Source organism: Capsicum annuum, chromosome 10 (genome assembly GCF_002878395.1).
Source record: "Capsicum annuum cultivar UCD-10X-F1 chromosome 10, UCD10Xv1.1, whole genome shotgun sequence".
Lineage (NCBI taxonomy): Eukaryota > Viridiplantae > Streptophyta > Magnoliopsida > Solanales > Solanaceae > Capsicum > Capsicum annuum.
In genome coordinates this window covers 186,725,904-186,748,903 of record NC_061120.1, presented here as the reverse complement: position 1 = coordinate 186,748,903, position 23,000 = coordinate 186,725,904, and the positions used below count along the sequence as shown (strand labels likewise).

The 23,000-nt window shown below is 35.6% G+C and overlaps 1 protein-coding gene and 1 pseudogene across 1 annotated transcript; both read left to right on the top strand.

Annotated features, from left to right (window-relative positions):
- Positions 1-1,667: 1,667 nt before the first annotated feature.
- Positions 1,668-12,510, top strand: LOC107843419 (annotated as a pseudogene).
- A 1,676-nt stretch (positions 12,511-14,186) lies between these two features.
- Positions 14,187-16,360, top strand: LOC107844474. The gene is made up of 4 exons (XM_016688882.1): positions 14,187-14,939; positions 15,006-15,281; positions 15,373-16,096; positions 16,182-16,360. Exons 1-4 carry the CDS (start codon positions 14,187-14,189, stop codon positions 16,358-16,360), a joined length of 1,932 nt encoding a protein of 643 aa, XP_016544368.1.
- Positions 16,361-23,000: the final 6,640 nt, after the last annotated feature.

The window sequence follows — 23,000 nt, the reverse complement described above, 5'->3', positions numbered from 1 at the left end:
CCGAATTTACGTGACACAAATATAATTTAGATAATCAATCAGATTCTTAATATGTTTTTAAATATTTTAAATTGTTAGCTATTGTAATTTATAATATTTTTTTATGTAATTTTTAAATAATATATGTTACTCTCCTTATCCAATTTTTTGTGGCATTGATATTCAATTATATTCTGAAAATAATACTTTTTCTTCTATTCCAATTTAAGTAGTACTGAAATAAATTCGAGAGTCAACAAAATTTTATGATTGAAGCAGCGAAGTTGATATGTCCTAAATGACTTATAATACCTAATTAGAAGTGATATAGCAAAACTACAAATTTAAATGTGTCTCATATAAAATGTCATGTTAATTTAAAACATAAAGAATTAATTTATCATTTTATGTTAATTTTATTTTTATTAAATATTATTAAATTTTTAATACCTAAATGACTTATAATATAATTAATTATGGGTGATATATTAAAATTACGGCTGAAGCAACTGAAGTAGACATATCATAAATGTCTATTTTACCTTTTTTTTATTAAATATTATTAATTTTCTTATAAGTAAATGTCTTACAATAATTAATTAGGGGTAATATAGTAAAATCATGGAGCAAACATACTTGTGAATTTTTTTAAATAAGTATCATATAAGATGTCCTATTAATTTAAAACATCAAGAATTGATTTATCATTTATATCTATTTTATTATTTATTAAATATTATTAATTTTTTAATATCTAGATGACTTATAATAATTAATTTAAGGTGATATAATAAAACTATGATTGAAGCAGCTGAAACAGCCATATTATAAATGTCTATTTTACCTTTTTTAAAATTAAGTATTATTAATTTTCTTATATATAAATGACTTAAAATAATTAATTAAGAATAATATAGTAAAATCACGAAGCAACTAAAGTAGGTGAAGAAGCAGACATGTTGACGAAGAGCTGCCTGCTTTTTCACTCTTATTAATAGTAGTAAAATAATTTTTTTAATTAAGTATTATTAATTTTCTTATATATAAATGACTTAAAATAATTAATTAAAGATAATATAGTAAAATCACGGAACAGGTGAAGAAGCAGGCATGTTGATGAAGAGCTGCCTGCTTCTTCACTTTATTAATAGTAGTAATTAAGTATTATTAATTTTCTTATATATAAATGACTTAAAATAATTAATTAGGAATAATATAGTAAAATCACGGAACAGGTGAAGAAGCAAGCATGTTAACAAATAGCTGCATGCCTCTTCACTCTTATTAATAGTAGTAATTAAGTATTATTAATTTTCTTATATATAAATAATTTAAAATAATTAATTAGGGATAATATAGTAAAATTACGGAATATTAATAGTAGTAATTAAGTATTATTAATTTTTTTTATATAAATGATTTAAAATAATTAATTAGAGATAATATAATAAAATTACGAAATAGCTAAAGCAGGTGAAGAAACAGATATGTTGACGAAGAGCTATTTGCTTCTTTACTCTTATTAATTGTAGTAATTCTTATATATAAATAACTTAAAATAATTAATTAAGAATAATATAATAACAACTGAAGCAGGTGAAAATCAGACATGTTGACGAAGAGTTGCCTCTTCTTCGCTCTTATTAACAGTAGTAATAATAATAATATTGATTGATTTAACAATAAGACGTTTGGAAAAGGTTGTCGGCCTAATTGTTCAGTTTTCTATATCAAAAGCCGCGTTGACCTTTGTCATTCAGATTTGCTGTGTTCCATTATTGAACTTGTCCACTACATTTATTCAACCTTTAGATTGAAGATAAGCATGAGTTGTTCGGGTGGAAAAAGTAGTGCACCATATGGGTCATGGAAGTCACCTATCACTGCCGATATTGTCTCGGGTTCCGATAAGCGCCTTGAAGGCTTCACTGTCGACTCCCACGGCCATCTAATTTGGCTGGAAACTCCCCCTGCTCAGTCTGGACGTGCTGTTCTTGTTAAAGAATCACCCAAACCAGGGGAACCACCCCAAGATATTACACCAACAGACTTTAATGTTCGGACAACTGTTCATGAATATGGTGGTGCCGCTTTTGGGGTTTATGGAGATGTACTTGTTTTCTCCAATTTTGATGACCAGAGATTGTACAAACAACTTCTCCATTCTCCAGGTTAGCATATCATACAAAATGAAATCCAAGTGGTAAACTTTTCAATGGAACAGTAGCCAAACTATGGACATATTACTGTAGCAGCTAAGAAAAGACAAGAAAATATTCTAGGGTTAACCTACAAATATGTAATAATCATACGGAAATAACATACTCTGACAAGGACTACAGATGTAGAAAATGAAAATACGGCAGGACCTAATTGTAGTGAAAACTCCTAACTAACTAACTAACTGATAAGTGATAACCAATGAACTTGTATCACTTTGCAAGTCTGAGATACACCTTCATCAGCTTTGCATATAACCTCAGTTCTCAGTTTTGTAACATGTACTCCCTCCGTCTAATTTTCAGTCTCTAGAGATGATTAAATGGTTGTCCACGTAAGTCTGAAGTTGAACCATCCTTCATCATTCATCAAATTGGCCGGAATAACTTTATATGCCAAAGCCTATACTACGCAATTAGTAAAACATAAAAGCAAAATATGATTGAAATCAAAAAACATAAAAAGGAAAAAAAAATTAATTAGTTACCGCGAACACCGATGGGAAGCCGTAGAGGTTATAAGTTGCTTTGGTTGGTTTCCATTCCTTGAGAAGATATTCAGTGGTGAGGTTGTAGCTTATTTGATGGCATGATAGAGTACTTTCTTTTGTATGTCAATTTGATCCAATCCTCTTCAACTACCTTGTTTACATCTTTTACACATAGAATGCTCTACAAGAAGCAAGCCAAGCTCAGTGAAGCTATGTGCATTTATTTGACAGTTGGATCATAGATCTTTAGAAGGATCACGACAACAGTAACAAACTTCCCACTAGATTCAATAATCTGTTACCTTTCACTTTTGCTAAAGCTAATTTCTCATTGTCATCGAAGGAGGAGAGTGACATCGGAGTCCAAATCACGAGCGCAAACTTGTTTATGCGAATACAAACAGGCATGCCATTGTAACTGAACAAAAGCTCCTTATTTTTCTTGTAGAAGATCCAGCGAAGAAGAAGATCATGCGACAATCTCATTGAGAACCATATCAGATCTAGAATTGCATGAAACAACTTTCTTTTAATTCCTTGTCAATGTGCTGATCCCTCAACACTTCTCTGAATTCCTTAAAATATGTAAGAAAGTGTTATATACCCTGTCAATGAGGTTTCGGACCTAGAAGAACATGCAGGAATCCTGGGTTGTACCACTGGCTCCCTCCCAACAACTTATCTTGGATTACCCCTGGGTGCCACATTTGGATTTACATCTATTTGGGATGGGGTGATTAAGAAGTTTGAGAAATGATTGGCATCATGGCAGATGCAGTATCTGTTAATGGATGGGAGATTGACAGTGATTAACAGCGTGTTAGACCACATTCCAACTTACTACATGACAATATTTCCCGTACCTAGCAAGATACTGAAGCAGCTTGATAAGAGCAGGAGGAATTGCCTATGGGAGGTTAACGACAAGGATCACAAGTTTCACATGGTAAAGTGGATTAAAGTGGTTCTGCCAAAACAATTGGGAGGATTGGGCATAAAAAATTTAGCTCTTCACAAAAAATGCTTATTCATGAAATGGTAATGAAGGTACGCTCAGGTGGATCAAACTCAATGGAAGGAAGTAATAAAGGCAAAACATGGAGTCCAAAATCATTGGTGCTCCACGCTGTCTAGATCCCCTCATGGTGTGGGTCTATGGAAGAGTACATGCAAGCTTAAAGATGAGTTCTTTCAGCAGGTAATGGTATACATATCTGGTTTTGGAAGGGTTGGTGGATGGACAATATCATTCTGGTGGAGGAATTCCAAGTCTATTTCAAATAGCACGAGAACCAAATTCTTCCATATCTCAGAATAGGGCAGACAACACCTGGTATATAGTATTCAGAAAGAACCTACAAGATTAGGAAATCGAAGAAGTGGTCAACTTGTTTCTAGGCTAGAAGGATAGGTGATAAATGTCCAGGAAGCAGACAAGTTAATGTGGGGCAGTGACAAGGATAGTAAATACTCAGTCAAAGCAGGCTATGCAAACTCATATGCTCCTAATAGGGTGCTTCGTAATTGGCCATGGAAGTTGATATGGAAGACTAAGCTCCCAACTAAGATCATTTGCTTCAGCTGGACAGCTCTTCATGAAGCTTGCCTCACTCAAGATAGCCTTAAGAAAATTTCAGATTGCCAATAGATGTTACTTGTGCCAACAGAACCTTGAGTCAAACAACCATCTATTTTTACATTGTACAGTTGCTACTGACTTATGGAGTATGTTTTTGTCTATATTTGGTATCAATTGGGTAATTCCACATCGATAGCACCAATGAGGCCTTTGAATGCTGGTGCATTTGGAGAGTTGGTTAGGCCATTAAGCCAATCTGGAAGATGATTCCTGCTAGTATCTTTTGGTGTCTATGGTCAGAAAGGAACCACAAATGTTTTGAAGGTTTTAGAAACTCCAAATTACTCCCTTAAGGCTAGGTGTCTTTGTATCTATATAGTTGGCAGAGCCTTTCGCCCATAGATTTCCCTGAGAACTATTTGAACTTTGTTAGCTCCCTGGTACTAGTTTAGTCTTTTTTGTATTTGAGCTAATTAACTACTGTCATCTTCCTAACTTTTGTACTATTCTGCATCTTCTTGATGCCAGCAATGGAATTCCTTATTACTTCATCAAAAGATTCCTTAAAACCTTATCCTAGAACGTATCTCATAACATTCCCTCCACTGTAAAAGAAACAATGGGGATGTGCAAGGTGATATATTACGTGTTGCAAGAATAAGGTGTTGATCAAGCTAAGAAGAAGCAACATGTTCTCCTGCCATACCTTTTAATATCAATGCTCTTGATGGATTCCGGAATCGAAAGATTCTCGAGATCATTGTCTGTACTAGCTGCATCATCAATATCAGTCTCTATAAATGACTCTGCATCCTCATCATCATTTAGTCTGTTGCTTCTTCTTTCATCGATCATTGTCGGATCCTCAATTGGTTGATCAACTACTTCTCTCTCATCTCTTTCTTGGTATCCAGCCGGATTTTACAAATAATTTCATGTCTTTCTTATTCTCCAGCTGGCGCCTGCCCATTTTCGGACTCCTAAATGGTTGTTTCTTCCGTAGCCAGCTCCTGAACTGTCATCTTTGTTAGTCTGGTCAGAAAGCTCCTCCAGTAATGTCTTTTGCTTGATGTCCTAGCTCTTTTGATGGAAGCAGCTAGATGTCCTAGTTCTTTTTTTCAGTATATGGGTCATTTGTCTACATACACAAGGCAGAAAAGTTTAAACAATTAAACAACTATTGAAGTTGTCAAAAATATTACTCAAGCAGGACGCAACAATTCCACAACAACAGAGACAACTCTAAATAACTACTCTCACATTAATCTTTCTTTGGAGTTCCACAATAACAACTTATAATTGAAATTCCTATTCTTCTTCTCTATCCATACTCATCAATTCTCCCTCAAACCTTAAATCCTGGCCCAACAGTTCAAAATAAGAAATAGAAAAAAATTACCGTGATGATGCCATGCAGCAAGTTGTTGGGGCTGACCGGAGTTAATGCCATTGATCAGAGCAAATGATGATCACACAAGACAAAGAAAAGAAAGGAGGAAAAGATAATTTAGGTCCCGTTCTATTTTAATTCAAGATTTGAAGGGTCTGTCCGCTCAAATGATCTCCAAGTTACCCCCGCTTTCCTAATTTGTTAAGACACGCTTTTATTTTCAGAAAAAGGTTGTCACTTTTATATATTATGGAACTAGTTGACTCTTACATTTTTATTTTGACACGGACACAACTTTTTGTAAGACAATTTTTTTTTTGCTTTTTGAAAAAGATTCTTTTGGTATCTTATGACTTAGTTGATTGTGCAAGATATCTGTCTTTCTTCTTAAACCTTCTATACATCATTGTTTATGCTACTTATCATTTGGAAATGTTCAAAAATTCATTATCAAAGGAAAAAAAGATTAGTTCTCCAAACTCTAATCTTGTATAAATAGGGCAGAGGAAGTAGCAAGTTTATTATTTGTCACAGAAGTTGTAGCCGTGGAACTGATCAAATTGATAATTTGTTAATCATAGATTCAGGTCCAGTGCCAATAACTCCAGATTATGGGGGACCTGTTGTAAGGTATGCTGATGGGGTTTTTGATGGCCGTTTTAACCGTTATATTGCTGTTAGAGAAGGTACGTATATCTTTACTTATAATCACATGTTTTGTTTATTATAGTTTCTAGAAAGGTTACTTTCTCTGCAGTGTTTTTTTCTGTAACTGTATATTCTTGCTCATTTCTATCTACAAATAGATCATCGCGAGTTTGATGCGAAGCCAACTACTGAGATTGTGAGTATTGCCCTTAATGGTAAAACCACTGAAGTTATGTAAGTGGCAAAGGCTTTGAAGTATTGTGAATCAATTGATCTATCATGCTAAAATGGAATGCAAATGAATTTCTGCTTCTGCTTTTATTTTATGAATTTCAGAACCAAAAGTCTTGATTAGTGGAAATGACTTCTATGCATTTCCACGGATGGACATGAAAGGGGAACGCTTGGCCTGGATAGAATGGAGCCACCCTAACATGCATTGGGATAAAGCAGAGCTTTGGGTTGGGTATATATCTGAGAGCGGGTGAGTAGTCTTCTTACATTCTCTCTACTGATTAAGGGAAGTCATCTTACATTCTCTCCGTATTATTGATAATTACAACCACGTTGCTGTACAGATGCTCTTCCGTCTTTTGTTTTCATGCACATTGAATCCAATTTTGCTATAGGTTGTTAACAATTGGTTTAATTTACTAATATAGAGACATCGACAAGCGAGTACTAGTTGCTGGTGGCTGTCCTACTATCGTGGAATCTCCAACTGAGCCTCTATGGTCGTCCAAAGGCAGGATAAGTTCTGAGATTCTGCTGTTCTCCTCATTCCAAAAGCAGAGCACCTGCTACCATCAATACTACTTAGAATATCTGAAGCAGCCTCCTTGAGTTATTGCAGGGGAATTATTTTTCATAACAGATAGAAACACAGGGTTTTGGAACATACACAAATGGGTAAATACATTACACCTTAAGAGTTCCGCAAATTTTGCACTTTATGGTGTTGGTTGATAGTTCATCTTTTGTTATCACTTCTACATCAGACCGAAGATAAAAATGAGGTCCTTGCAATTCACTCTTTGAACGCTGAGTTCACAAGACCATTTTGGGTTTTTGGAAATCGATGTTACGACATCATTGAGCGAAAGGAGGAATCAGCGATTATTGCTTGCAGCTACAGGTCTCTCTCTCTACTGCAATACCATCCCAGTTCGTTTAACTGTTTCCCAATCCTCTCTCTCTTGGAGTGTTAAGTTGACATGTCTAATAAAATTGCTTCCATCTGTGATGGCTTGCAGGCAACATGGAAAGTCATATCTTGATGTTATAAATCAAGCTAAGAACTCTTTCTGTTCAGTTGATATTCCATTCACTTACATATCAAATATTGTAAGTTGCAGCTTATATCGTTCTTAATGTCTTATTAGTGCAACATTCAGAAAGTGTAACTATCTTCTTATTAGTGCAACATTCAGAAAGTGTAACTATCTTCTTATTAGTGCAACATTCAGAAAGTGTAACTATCTTTTAAAAATGTTTAGCTTGCAAGTGGCCAGATCCTTTACATTGAGGGTGCATCTTCTGTTCTTCCTACTTCTTTAGCAAAGGTTATAATTGTTCATTTCTGTTGAAGTGGCTTTTTCAAATAGCTATTCCACAGTTTGACTTGATGAATTCCATGCTTTGCAACAGGTCATACTGGATGATCATATGTCAGATGTTGTAGAATTCAGTATTATGTGGTCATCTTTTTCAGACATTGACAAGTACATATCATATTTTAGCCTGCCAGAGCTTATTGAATTTCCAACAGATGTGGCTGGTCAAAATGCCTATGCGTACTTCTATCCTCCGTGTAATCCAGAATATAATGGTAGAATATAATGGTAGTCAGGAAGAAAAACCTCCACTATTGCTAGAAAGCCATGGTATATGATTCGCATTTCCTTAAAGTCATATTTTCATTATGCACCGAGCAGGGCCGGCTCAACCCTTGTAGAAAAAAGGCAACCACCTTAGGGACCTCTTTTCTTTAACAATAATAGATTATAGGTTATTTATTTAAAAAAAATATTAAATACTAATTGTAGAAAAAAATTAATTTTTCTTGTAAAATGAATGAATTAGTAAAAGTTACTATGTCTTCAAAAGATCAAATGGATTGGTTATATTATTAATTGATAAAGATATTATTAAGAACTTTGCATCTCATGAAAATTTAAAAAGTAGACTTTACAAAAAATTATATTAACTCTTCTTAAAATTTAAGTCCTTCCTTTGATTTTGGCCTTAGGCCACAAATATGCTTGAGCCGCCCCTGGCACCGAGTACTACTTTAGTTTTCCACGACATTGATTAAAGCACTGAAAAATTAAGATACTAAGCATTGTACATTTTAAAGCTTGTTATATGGCAGTGCTGTTGGCTTTCACATAGTCAAAAGACGAGTGTCATGAATGGAGCTGTCAATGAAAGGAAATATGGTGTTTTTCTTCTCTTTTCTTACTGAAAAGTCTCTTTTTCAATAGTTAGTGACTTAGTGTAAAGGGAAGCGTTTTTCATCTTCTTAGCTGTTTTCTGGCTGTTATCAGGAAAAAAATAAAAAAGCTGACCTTTCTACAAATATACCAACCATTGAGAGCGCGTGCATGCACGCATGCACATGTAGACACGCGCACATGTACCGTGAATATAGGGATATCCAGATAAGTGAGTCTGCATGTGTCGTTTTCTGTATGTGTTACTGTGTCTGAGGAAATAATTCTATTGCTTCTTGATCCATATCTAAAATTATGTTTCATGGTAGGACTGATTTTATCATCTCAATGGCAAGATCACTTCTTTTCTCTATTTAGCTTTATTGGAAGTTCCAGATTTCAAATAAGCATGTGATTCCTTTATATATAAAATTCGGTAACAAGATGAAGACATGTTTAAAATAATAACCACATTGACTTCTGGCTCGTAGTTTGATCATTATAATGTGAGATTATGTAGGCCACTTGTTGTTTGAAACAACTTACTTATGCCTTACAGCACTTCCTCAGTTGAGCCTGACAATACAGTGAATGATTCTAGATTATTGAAATGCAATTCTGTGGGTTGCTTTCATAATATCTCTTGTTTGGTTTCGAGCAAGGAATATAGCCGACATAACAGAGAGATTGAAACTTCCGATGATGCTATGGATAACTGACAGTCTGTCTTTTGTGGTAGTATATGTCACTGGATTTCTGTACCACTTGTACTTTGTGATCAAAACGTTGTTGCACTTGTCCTCACACTTATGTTACTCCTGTATCTTTTATGCAGACTTCTATGTCAAAATGAAGATAAAATCAGTTGTTGCAGCACAATGAAAACATATAGAAGCAAATACATAGGAAAATTAGGAAACTATAAAGAAGATGGATTAGAAAAGTATATCGAGAACATCAAGCAAAGGAAAAAATCTGTTAAACGCAGATAATTCACTTTTAAAACATCCAAGTATCAAATCAAACTAATAAGAGAATCTAATCTCATTACTTGAGCCGTGGTCTATTTTAAATTTTAAGTAAGAAAAAAGAAAAGAAACAACAGCAACAATAAAACATAACTTGTTTTAAGGTTTACTTCTGTGGCAACTTCTTACCCTGAACATAATAAAACAACCTGTAAAAACTAAAATCAAATAGTATAAGATTCAAAATACCACTGGTAAAACACCATTCTGGTAAACTTCTATTTTCCTGTTCCTACACTATTAATCACCTTGCTTTCACCATGCTTCATTAGTCTTCTTTTCATTTTGGGTATGCACAAAGTTGACCGATTGTGAACTGTGCTCATGTGTGATACAGGAGGGCCAACAGGGGAGGCATATGGAACCTTAAGTCTTAGCATCCAATATTGGACTAGTCGAGGATGGGCATTTGTCGATGTTAACTATGGAGGAAGTACAGGTATGCTATCAGAGTTTGAGCAATGTACTTTACCTTCCAGATTTCTTGGATTCAGACAATATATTTCATTTGTTATTTATTGGTTGTCAAATTCAGCTGCATCTGATTTACAATAAATTTTCTGCAATTTACTATATATTGCAGTTTCTTCAGTTCTAATACATTACACTCCATTAAGTATTTAAGGTTTACTTGTACCCTTCTATATATCAGATAACTAAGTGTTCACTAATTTGCACTCAAGGTTATGGCAGGGCGTACCGAGAATGCCTTTTGGGGAAGTGGGGAATTGTTGACATCAATGATTGTTGCTCTTGTGCTAAATACTTGGTAAATTGAATTAAATGTGTCCCGTACCTTTAATTATTATTTTTCTATTCTTTTCTTCTTTTTTTTTTTCTAGCTAGAGGTTTAACTAGGAACCTTTGTTGATTAAGGTGGATGAGGGGAAGGTTGATGGAAAGCGCCTTTGTATAACTGGGTGTTCTGCTGGTGGTTACACAACATTAGCTTCTCTTGCTTTCAGAGATACATTCAGAGCCGGCGCTTCTTTATTTGGAGTAAGTCGTTATGCAACATCAATATAGTATTATAGAGGGCATGGTCAAGTTAGTGTTTGGCTCAGCCGAAGTGAAATGCTTAGAAAATCCTTCCCTTGTTCTCTCCATGAGCTATCATGTGAGCATATTCGGAGGGTAAAACAGGAAAAAGGACAATGAGATAGCATAATTTGAAGTTTAAGTGATGGTTAGTCATATTTACTCATGTTTGTTCTCCTTGGGAATAACTGGCTTAATTTAAATACATTTACTTGATTTTCTGTGTCTGCATCTCCTTTTGAATATGTCGAAAAGCTTCAATGGAATACGTCGATTACAGTATGCTCAGTTTATCAGTTCTCTTGCACAAACTTGTACCTCCTATCCTACTGCACTATCGGACTGGGGAGGGGGTGAGTGGTTTGGAAAACATGGTTCTCGTGAAATCCAGTCATGAGCTAACACACTTTCTGCTGTTTTAACAGATAGCCGATTTGAAGTCATTGAGTGATTCGATGCACAAATTTGAATCCCACTATATCATTAATCTCGGTGGTAATTATTTATTGACAACTTACTGAATATTCCATATATTTTTGGTCACAATTTAACATTCTTTCTCTTGATATAGGTAATGAAATTGCTTTAAATGAGCGGTCTCCTATCAACTTTGTTGATCGATTCTCTTGCCCCATAATATTGTTCCAAGGATTAGAAGACACGGTAAACTGCTGTAACTTGTTCTTTTTTTCATTTTACTCTGCATTATTAACGGTAGGAAACTGCTGTTGTTGGGTAAGTAACAGTCTTTGTTTAACGAACTCCTTTTAAGAAAGGAAACTGTACCATGTTATTCAATTTTGATCTTAATGGAGCCTAAAAGTTATCATTTTTCATTTTGTGATGGAAAACTAGTAGCTTGAATCGAACAACTATACAATTATTGAAGTTCCTTGTAATTAGGAAAACAGAAACATTTGTTTACAGGTTGTCCAGCCAGAACAGGCCCGAAAAATCTACCACACCTTGAAGGAAAAGGGGTTACCTGTGGCTCTCGTGGAGTATGAAGGAGAATCTCATGGGTTTCGGAAGGTGAGAACTAAGTATTACATGTGTAGTTATTACGTCCTGGGCATCTTTGGCCATTTACTTCTACCATTTCTCCACATTCATAAAACATTTTATGATGCTACTGCTACTTTTTTATGTGGTTTGTCCTTACCCAAAGCAATCAAATGATTTAGTTATTATGCTCAAATTGAAGCATGGAATTCTGGGAGTTCCCATCTCACAAGATTTTTCACAGGCGGAAAGCATAAAATATACTCTTGAGCAACAAGTGGTATTCTTTGCCCGAACGGTTGGACATTTTGCAGTGGCTGAGGATATAACTCCAACGCACATTGACAACTTTGATCAAGTACTACCAGTATCCTGACTGCCTCATGGGGCGAGTGTGTGATAACTCCCAACGGTTTGCCTGCAGTTTTCTAACTGAAAAACCGCATTGCTGATCAATCAATTGACGGACTTATGCTACTTAAAAGAGAGATTTGCTGTTTCATATAGCTGGGCGTGGAGCCTCATTTCTTGATAGTAACCAATAAGAGTCTGTCACATAATAAGGAACTTGAAGTTCGCCCTTGTCCCCTATCCCATCCACTTTCCTATAGATGGTTCTGAAGTATAAAAACTATGAGCTATGCTGCGTTGTGAACCAGACAATAAACATTAATTATGGTTAAACTCGAACCTTTTCTCATTTATGGCCTTTTCGTTGTTGGAGTTGAACAATTCAACCCCAACCATTAAAGTTTTCCAAAGACCTTCCATGCAAATACATGGAATTCGAAGGTTTTGCCACGAAAATCTCCATATGTTTCTAGAAAGTTCTCCCATGTGCTAGTCTCCTTAGACACTTGTGCGTAACTACATCGCAAAGATGGTCCAAATGATGCCACACGATGACATGACGGGTCATCACATCAGGCTCAATGTACCTCAATGTAGCCCTTAAATGTTAACCGTTAGCTCCAAACTGATGTTCAGACTGTTAGGATCGATTTGCGTGCGCACACACTAACACCCGTGAGTAAATTTCATGACGGATGGATTATTTATATTAATAACAGTACGCCACATATTAATTAGGCTCCACAATCTAACACAGACACCAACCAAATATCTCAAACATAAACTTGAACCAAGTAATTTTTAAAATTGGTGTAAACAAAAAGAGTTGTTTTTAAACTTAATATCAATTTTAATAATTCTCATTATTCTCCGATTTATGTGCTCTTAGTTATTTACCTCTAATGTGGCTAATAAATGACTCAGTAGTTTCAATATTATTTTAGTGCACCTATACAACTGAAGAGGAAGTCTGAATTGTTACCGTAGATTTGGTACATTTGTAGGTTAGTCAAGAGGATGTGTTACGATTCAGTCTTGCTTAGAGTTCGATTGTTAGCGGTTAGAGTATTTAACGAGTAAGAGAATCAACAATATCAAGGAGACAATAATAAACAAGTTTGAGTGAGCAAAGGTTGTCTACGAGTGCTTCCGAGAGCTAGAACCATGTACTGGTAAGACTAGAAAACAATTGAATAGCATAGTAAAGAGAAACTTAAGGGCCAAGCAATTGTATTGATACAGAGTGTGAGGGAGGAAGATGATACTTTCGAAGTGGGGAGTATGTCATATTTATAACTTTCAATGGGGGGCCTTGCCCAATCAGATTTTGACAACTATGCTCTAAAGGACTATGACCTAAGCAGATAAGCCATGATTCTAGTCCGCTGCAGGCTGTACCAACTAATTGGACCATCGTCTTTATTCCGGGTATATTTCTATACGCATATGTGGTCACCTCGGAAAGTTGTCTTTGTCTCCTTACTGCATTGTTGAGAAAGGGCCTCGTTTCATCCATCTTCTCTCTATATGCTTTTTGATCGATGTTCGAAAGTGCCCCTAGGTACCACGATTGATACAAGCTGGGGAACTGAAAATGAAGTGAAGCACAGCTGGAATCAACAAATTAGTTAGAAGTAGTTAAACTGTATTAGAATTCAAAATTTTGTTTTTACTGTTCATTGCAGTTATTACTGTAGCTCAAGTCACATGGGTAGTTAATCAGTTAGAGAGTTAGTTACAACTGTCAAGTGGGATTGTTAGCTATAAAACCAAGCATTACTGGTGTAAGCATTCATTCATGAATAATATCTCAAGTTTATCTCTTCTATATTCTCTCTATAATCTCTTTTTAGCTTCAATTCTCGGATTAATCCCTGATTTAGCTATCATTTTCTTCAAGCATAGCTCCTAGATTAACAATTTTCAGTTGCGAATTCCTTTAAGTGCATCAATTGGTATCAAAGCTTGTAGGTTCTTGGAATAATAATGGTGAGAAGTAAAGGTCAAGATAAATCTGGGGAAAAAATGGATGACACAAATTCAAGATCAGCTGCAGCAGTTAATGGAAGGAATGTTGAATATGAATGCAAAAAATCAACAGACTGATAAAGAATTGTTAGAGATTCGTGAAGCATTGGGATCAATGGCGCAGAAAGGGAAAGGAAAAGAACCAAACAGGGCAGAATCCACTAATGGAAGGGCTGGTTCAATGGAGCTGCAGCAAGAGGAAAGGCCCAAGGAAAGTCATCACAACTCAAATTCATATGGCAATTACTTTACAAAGTATTCTCGACTTGAATTTCCTAGATTTTCAGACCAAGCTTTAAGGACTTGGTTATATAAGGTCGACCAGTTTTTTTCCATGGATGAAGTACCTTTTGAGCAGAGGGTTAAGGTAGCTTCCATCCATTTTGATGGTGAGGCCATAGCCTGGCATGGAGCATATATGAGGTGTAGGAATTCTGTAGTGGATCCTACTTGGACTGAATATGTCATATCCCTAAATGAGAGGTTTGGAGATGGATTTGAGGATCCAATGGAAGCCCTAATGAACTTGAGACAAACTGGTAGTGTAAGGGAGTATCAGGCAGAATTTGATAAACTTCTGACTAGGGTTAACTTGTCAAATGAAAATGCTATCAGCTGCTTCCTAGGGGGTTTAACTCCAGCACTAAATAAGGCTGTTAGAATACAAGGTCCTAAAATACTGATGCAGACTTATAAGGTAGTTAGGCTACAAGAAGAGGTGTTTGAAGCACAAGCTCAGTCATGGGGTTTGAAGGTACCTTATAAGAATAGTAGTTGATTATTACCTACTCCTGCAGTGGTTAAGCCTGTGTATACCCAGAAACCTTCTTACAACCTTGCATCCAATTCCACTTATGAGCAACCATTTGAACAAAAGAAAATTAAAGGTAGCAAAATTCCTGGTAAAAGACTATCGGCAGCAGCAATGAATGAGAAGAGGGCAAAAGGCCTTTGTTTTTTCTGTGATGAGAAATATGTACAAGGGCACAATTGTAGAAGTAATAAACAGTTGTATATGGTGGAGGTAGAAGAAGTAGAAGAAAGGGACATGGAGCTAGCTGAAGTACAAGAATCAGTCCCTATAGTGACTATTGAAGTAGATGAGTTCATGGCTATATCACTACATGATCTTGACAGGATATCAAACACTTAGGGTCATAGGGTATCATGAAAAAAGACCCTTGCAGATCTTAATTGACACAGGAAGCACACAAAACTTTATTGATCAAGAGGTAGCCACAAAATTGCAATGTAAAGCTTCTCCTATTTATGAGCAATCTATTAGTGTAGCAGATGGCAGAAAAGTGCAGACTACATCAGTATGTAAGGATCTCACTTGGCTTTTACAAGACACTTTATTTTCATCTGATTTCCTAATCTTACCACTAGGAAATATTGACATTGTATTGGGGGTTCAGTGGTTAACTACATTGGGAAGAATCTTATTTGACTTCCAAAATAAGTCCATTGAATTCAGGTATCAAGGAAAGAAGCATGTGTTAAGAGGAGCTGGAGTACACATAAAAACTGCTAAGGCTAAGTCCCTAATCAAGAAAGAAGGCCAAGAAGCTCAAATTTTCATGATGACAGTAACCAACCCAACAGTAAATGAAGTAAATTGTTGCAGTATTCAAGTCACTCCAGGTACTAATTTGTTACCAGAATTGAAGCCCTTATTGGAACAATTTGCTTGTATTTTTGAACTGCCTAGCACCTTACCACCTCATAGAGGTGTATTTGATCACCAAATTCCATTGATGAAATCAGCAATTCCTGTTAGTAAGAGACCTTACAGATATCCTGCATTTAAGAAGGATATTATTGAGAAATTGGTACAGAAAATGATGGATCAAGGGGTTATTCAACATAGTTCTAGCCCATATGCTTCTCCTGTGGTGTTGGTGGGAAAAAGTTGGGTCTTGGAGACTTTGTGTTGATTATAGAAGTCTCAATTAGTTAACTATTAAAGACAAATTCCCAATTCCCATGATTGAAGACTTGTTGGATGAATTAAGGGGTGCTGTTATATTCTCAAAGATTGATCTTAGAGCAGGGTATCATCAGTTGAGAATGGCTGAAGAAGACACTAATAAGACAGCTTTCAAAACTTATGAAGGCCATTATGAGTTTTTGGTTATGCCTTTTGGTTTAACCAATGCTCCATCTTCCTTTTAAGGACTTATGAATGCAGTTTTCAAACCGTTATTAAGAAAGTCAGTATTGGTGTTTTTTGATGACATCTTAACCTACAGTAAATCATTGGTTGACCACTTGGTTCATAGTCATGCTATGTCTGAACTAATGAAACACTACCGGTTGTATGCTAAGATGTCTAAGTGTGCCTTTGGAGTGACTAAGGTGGAGTATTTAGGCCATTTCATCAGTGCAAAGAGAGTTTCAACTGATCCTAGAAAGATTATAGCTGTTCAGAATTGGCCTATGCCTACTAATCTCAAACAATTAAGGGGATTCTTAGGACTTGCAGGCTACTACAGGAGGTTTATACATGGTTTTGGAATTATATGCAAACCCCTTCATGATATATTGAAGAAGGAAGGGTTCCACTGGTCTGAACAAGCTTATGAGGCTTTTAGTATACTAAAACAGGCATTGGTTTCTGCTACAGTGCTAGCCTTGCCTAACTATTCCTTACCTTTTATTGTGGAGACGGATGCTAGTGGTAAAGGAATTGGAGTTGTGTTAATGCAACAAAGATACCCCATCGCTTATATAAGCAAGTCCTTAGCTCCTAAACATTAAGTTATATCTGTATCTGACAGAGAACTGCTTGCTCTCATTTTTGCAGTTACCAAATGGTCACACTACTTGTTGCATAACTATTTTATAGTAAGAACTAACCAAAGGGCCTTGAAACACCTGCTTGATCAACCAATTCACACTGATTTACAAATTGGTGGTATATCCAAATTAATGGCTTTTGATTTTAGTATTGAGTACAAAAAAGGCTTTGAGAATAGTGTTGCTGATGCATTGTCAAGAATGTCTGATACTGAATTATTAGCCATCTCATTACTCACTCCACACAATGAATTGTACATAAAGATTAAGGCATCTTGGGAAGTGGATCCTGCATTACAGGTGATTATACAGAAAGTTCAGACACAACCTTTTAAATCCTACACTTGGTGTGGTGGCCAACTTAGGTGGAAAAGAAGGTTAGTTATAGGTGATGATCAACAATTGAAGACTGACATTATTTCTTTGTGGCATAGTACTCCACAAGGTGGACACTCAGGCATGGATGCTACTATATGGAGGTTACAATCCCTCTTCTATTGGAAAATACTTACTGCAGATGTAAGGAGGTTCATCAATCAGTGTGATGTTTGTCAAAGACATAAGTATGATGCAACTGCTTCTCCAGGGTATTTGCAATCTCTACCTGTCCCTGAAGGTGTATGGACTGATATTTGCTTAGAGTTCATTGAAGGTCTGCCTAAATCCTAGGGTAAAGATGTCATCTTGGTAATGTAGACAGACTTACCAAATACAGTCACTTCTTAGGTCTGCAACACCCATACACAACTCAGTCAGTTGCTAAATGTTTCATGGATAATATCTTTAAACTACATGGATTACCTGTTACCATGACTAGTGACAGAGATCCAATCTTCTTTAGTGATTTTTGGCAAGAATTATTCACCCTGCAAGGTGTACAACTTCAGAGATCTACTGCTTACCACCCTCAGACTGATGGCCAAACTGAGGTGGTCAACAGGACCTTAGAGACTTACTTAAGATATTTTTGCTCTGATTGTCCAAGAGAATGGGCTAATTATCTCTCCCTGGTTGAGTGGTGGTATAATACTACCTATCACACCACTATCAAATGCACACCCTATGAAGCTTTATATGGTCAAAAACCTCCTATTCATCTGCCTTACTTAGTGGGTGAACGTGTTGTGGAGATGGTAGAAAGAAGTTTGGAGGCTAGAAAGGCTGTTATTCAGTTGCTAAAGTTCCATATTATCAGGGCTCAACAAAGAATACAAGACATTGCCAACAAGCATAGATCAGATAGGTCCTTTGAAGTAGGTGATTGGGTTTATCTGAAATTGCAACCTTACAGACAAGTTTCAGTGGCTGCCAGGCCTTTTAACAAATTTGCTGCCAAGTATTATGGCCCCTATATGGTTGAAGACAAGATCGGAGCTGTTGCTTACAAGCTCTTACTGCCTAGTGATGTTCTCATTTACCCTACCTTCCATGCCTCTCAACTAAAGAGGTTCATGCCTTACCTCAGAGTTTCACTCATCCGCCTATCATATATTTTTCTAGTCCTTATTGCCCTATTCCAGAGAGGGTGTTAGATAATAGATTGGTCAAACGGGGAAACAAGGTTGTAGAGAAAGTCTTGGTGCAATGGACTGGAATTAATGCAATACAAGCTACATGGGAATATACTTCCGAGTTACTGCTGAGGTTTCCTTCCTTTAATCCTTGAGGACAAGGATGTTCTTTAAGGGAAGGGTATTGATACAAGTTGGGGAACTGAAAATGAAGTAAAGCACAAATGGAATCAACAAATTAGTTAGAAGTAGTTAAACTGTATTAGAATTCAAACTTTTGTTTTTACTGTTCATTGCAGTTATTACTGTAGCTCAAGTCACATGGCTAGTTAATCGGTTAGAGAGTTAGTTATAGCTGTCAAGTGGGATTGTTAGCTATAAAACCAAGCATTACTGGTGTAAGCATTCATTCATGAATAATATCTCAAGTTTATCTCTTCTATATTCTCTCTATAATCTCTTTTTAGCTTTAATTCTCGGATTAATCCCTGATTTAGCTATCATCTTCTTCGGACATAGATCCTAGATTAACAATTTTCAGTTGTGAATTCTTTTAAGTGTATCAACGATATTCCCGGTAGATTCCATGTTTCATTAGTCCATTTTTACCCCATACAAATAGTCCCTCCCTTTTCGAGGCTTTGACAACGAAGTCTTGGGAAGCTAAAGAGGTCCTTCCTTTCAACTTTCTACTAAGGGTAGAATCCAAATGCTGGTTGTTTGCATCACACTACTTTTTCATTTACACATGTACCTTGTGTTGAATTACGGGTCATGGGTCGCCCATGTGGATCGATCCGATTCGACTTTTATTTATTTTTAAATTATCTGACAAAATAAGGAGAAAAAGAAGAGATAAGTTTTAATTTTGGAACTTGGGGGGAACGATTACTTTCACTTCCCCAATATATTACAACTTCTCTTCCTCCTGTAAAGTCAAGGAATAGTAACAAAGAAAAACAAAATAAACAACAACAAAGCAGTGAATTTTTAAGGCATTTAGTTTGTGAATCGATACTCTGTTTTCTAGAGAGACGAAGATTGACTTGAGGGCAGATCCTTTCAGAAGCAAAATTAATTTTTGCTGCGAGTTTAAGGTACACACTGATTTATGTTTTGCTTCGATATTACTAACAATAGAATCAGAGCCAGGTTAATTGCCATGTTTTCATGATAATTTCTTTAAAAAAAAGGGAAACTCATCTAGCAAGTTTGAATTCTTGTTACCTGGACTTGAATGGACGTTGATCGCCCTGTGTGCAACGAACATACAATTGTCGTTGTTGTTGCCATTTTTGTTTTTATACTATTAATTCCTCTGTGTTTAGAAAATTGTATGTGCTTAAGCATCACAATGAGAAGAGATATTGCAATAAGTAAGATAATAATTGACATTTTTGCGCCACAAATTCAGATTGAAAATGTGAAGTTTCTCTGGGGGTTTTTATGTGATATGGATCTATGTATTTTTTGGTTCACCCATGATTATTTTTTTTGAATAAAAAAAATTTTCAATTACATTCTCTGTATAGAAAATTGTAAGATGAGAAAGAGGCTCAATTACTTAATTTCTTGAAAATAAAAGAGAAGATATCCTCCATTGTTTTTACTGCTTTTGTACAAGGTTAGGTAGAGTAATATGTCCACCTTAATTTTTATTTTATTGTAGTCCACATACAGAGAAAGAAAAAGTGAGAGGAAAGTTACTGTACTATATATTGTTTTTGGATTAGATCCTATTAATTAAAAATGGCGAAATATTAAGACTAGGCCCACCATTTTGTGTATCTCACATTACTTTATGAATAGTAAAGAAGTCTTTTTAAGGAGTTAATTAAAAAAAATAATGACTCTTAAGAATTTAATTAGTCTTGATATAACTCTTGTCTTAATTAGTTCATGATTTTTTTTATAACAGATTTTGCTTTCTACGGTAAAAATGTAATATAAGAGGTTACATTGAGTGGTTCAAGTATTCTAAATGTTTCTTGGTTCCTATTTCAGAAATGGCTAAACGGGGACAAACTCGAATCACTCCAAATGGGAGTTCAGGATGTCAATCAAAGAGACAAAGTGGAAGAACATGTCGTAGAAAGGTATGTTTTCGAGTTCGAGAGATCATACGAAATGGTGTCCCCAGAGCGACACAAAATTTGTTATGGAATGAAAGGACTATGCAGAGAGAAAGAGAGAAGAAACTGAAAGAATTCAAGTCTTTTAAGATGACTCCTAACACTAGTGTTGCTAGTTTTATACACCTGTTTGAAATGAAATGTGTAAAACTAGAAAACTATGTAGAAATCTCGAATTGGAAAGCATTATCTATTTTAGCAAAATTCTCTCTGTGACCCTTGGGGCGAGAGATTAATTTATGTTTACCACGAGATTTGGCCTAGCGAACCTTTTTGGGTGTGCATAAGTCGTCTAGAATATTTGTGGAATGACTTTTATTTTTAGGTTGACTTGTAACATAAAGTTATTTATTAACTACTTGTAACATGAAGTTATTTATAAACTTTATATTATCTATATATTAAGTTGTTTATCTCTTTTTACGTGAATTCATTCATTTATTTGAGTATAAAACGACTTAATTGAAAGCTATCATCCTTATACAAATTAAGAAATTAATTTCTGATTTTGGTCAAGTGTTTAGCTCATATATGATGATTGGATTCTTAAATATCCTTTCGATTTTACACTATAACATGAAACCTTTAGGTGAAATAATTTACTTAAATGCGTAATTTACATGCATAATTGATATTACACTTGCGTCATTATCTCTTAATAACAGACATGGCATCAAGAAGCATAACTGCTGACTTGAACAAAACTAAATGGAGACAACTACGATATTTGGAGTCATAAGATGTGGTATGTACTGGAAGAGCAAAACGCTTTTGAAGGTATTAACCATGTCTTGAGTCTACTAGATGAGGGCAATACTGCACAATACAGAAGAGAGCTTAAAGCTTATAAGACTTGGAAAAAGGCTGATTCCACTGTACGTGGAATCATTGTAAGTTCTATGGTTGATAATCTCATACATGAGTGTGAGAAATTTTCTATTGCCAATTCCATCTGCGCAAACTTGCGAGGAACACATGGGGTTACTTCTGTTAAACGCCTCAGACAGATGACTATCAATTTTAACACTTACAAGAAGTGTCATGATCAGAACATCAAACAACACTTTAGGGTGATATGGAATATAATAGCTCAACTCAAAAGTGTTAGTTATGTTCTCTCGGATGAGCAGCAGGTTCAGGCAGTGATCCAATCTCTTCTCAATAGTTGGAACACTTGAACGTCAACTTAACCTACAATGACAGCATCAAAACTTTTTCTGATGTTGCACGTCACGTTAAACTAGAAGATGAGCGGCTCGGTGCTGCTAGAGCTTTTTTAATGCCTTCATGGCAGAATCAAGTGGTAAGAACTCTTCAGGATTCAAGCGAAAGAAGAAGTGGAAAAAGAACGAGAAGGGTAAAGAGATCGAAGAAGGACCCTCTGAGAAAAAGAACAATCCAAATTCCAAGAAAAAAAAGTTTTTCGAGAAGAAAGACAAGAGCAAGATGAAGTGCTACAACTGCCAAGTTCTGGGGCATTTTGTTCGTGAATGTCCTGAGGAGAAAAAAGTAGCATTTCTAAACACATCTCTAAGTGCTATATATGTTTCTAGCACTGCTTTATTAACTGAATCTTATCCTATGTGGATTATAGACTTAGGAGCCACCGACCATGTGAGTCGAGATCGAGAAGAGTTTGTGGAGTTCCGTCGAGTTTCACATGGATCAAGGTGGATCTATGTAGGAAATAATTCAAGACTTGAAGTCAAACAGATTGACACTTGCAAAATAAATTTGTGTGGAGGCCGGTCCTTAATGTTGCATGACCTCCTACATGCTCCAGAAATTCGACAAAACTTAGTATCTGTGTCTATTCTTTTAGATGTTGGTTTTCATTTGTTCTTTAGTCGTAATTGTGTAAGAATTACTCTAGATAATATTTTTTTATGGTTTTGGACATTGTTATGATCGCTTTATTGTTTTAGATTGTAATCCTTCAACTTATGACTATTATGTTGACCGTTGTATAATGTCATATTATTCAAGTAATACTGATGTTGATATACTTACATGGCATGCTAGATTGGGTCACATAAGGCAAGACCGAATGAATAGATTGGTAAAGGAAGGACATCTAGGTTCTTTCTCTAAAATTGAAATGCCAACTTGTCAAAATTATCTTGCTGGAAAGATTATACGTAAACCATTTGGGAAGGCTAAAAGAGCCGAATTTCCATTGTAATTAATCCATTATGATATCTATGGTCCAATGAATGTGAGGGCAAGGACTGGTGCTTCATATTTCATTACATTCATTGACGATTTCACGCACTTTGGTTATGTCTATTTGATATCTTATAAATCAGAAGCACTTGAATGCTTCAAAAGATATATGAATGAAGTTGAGAATTAATTAGATAAAAGTATAAAGGA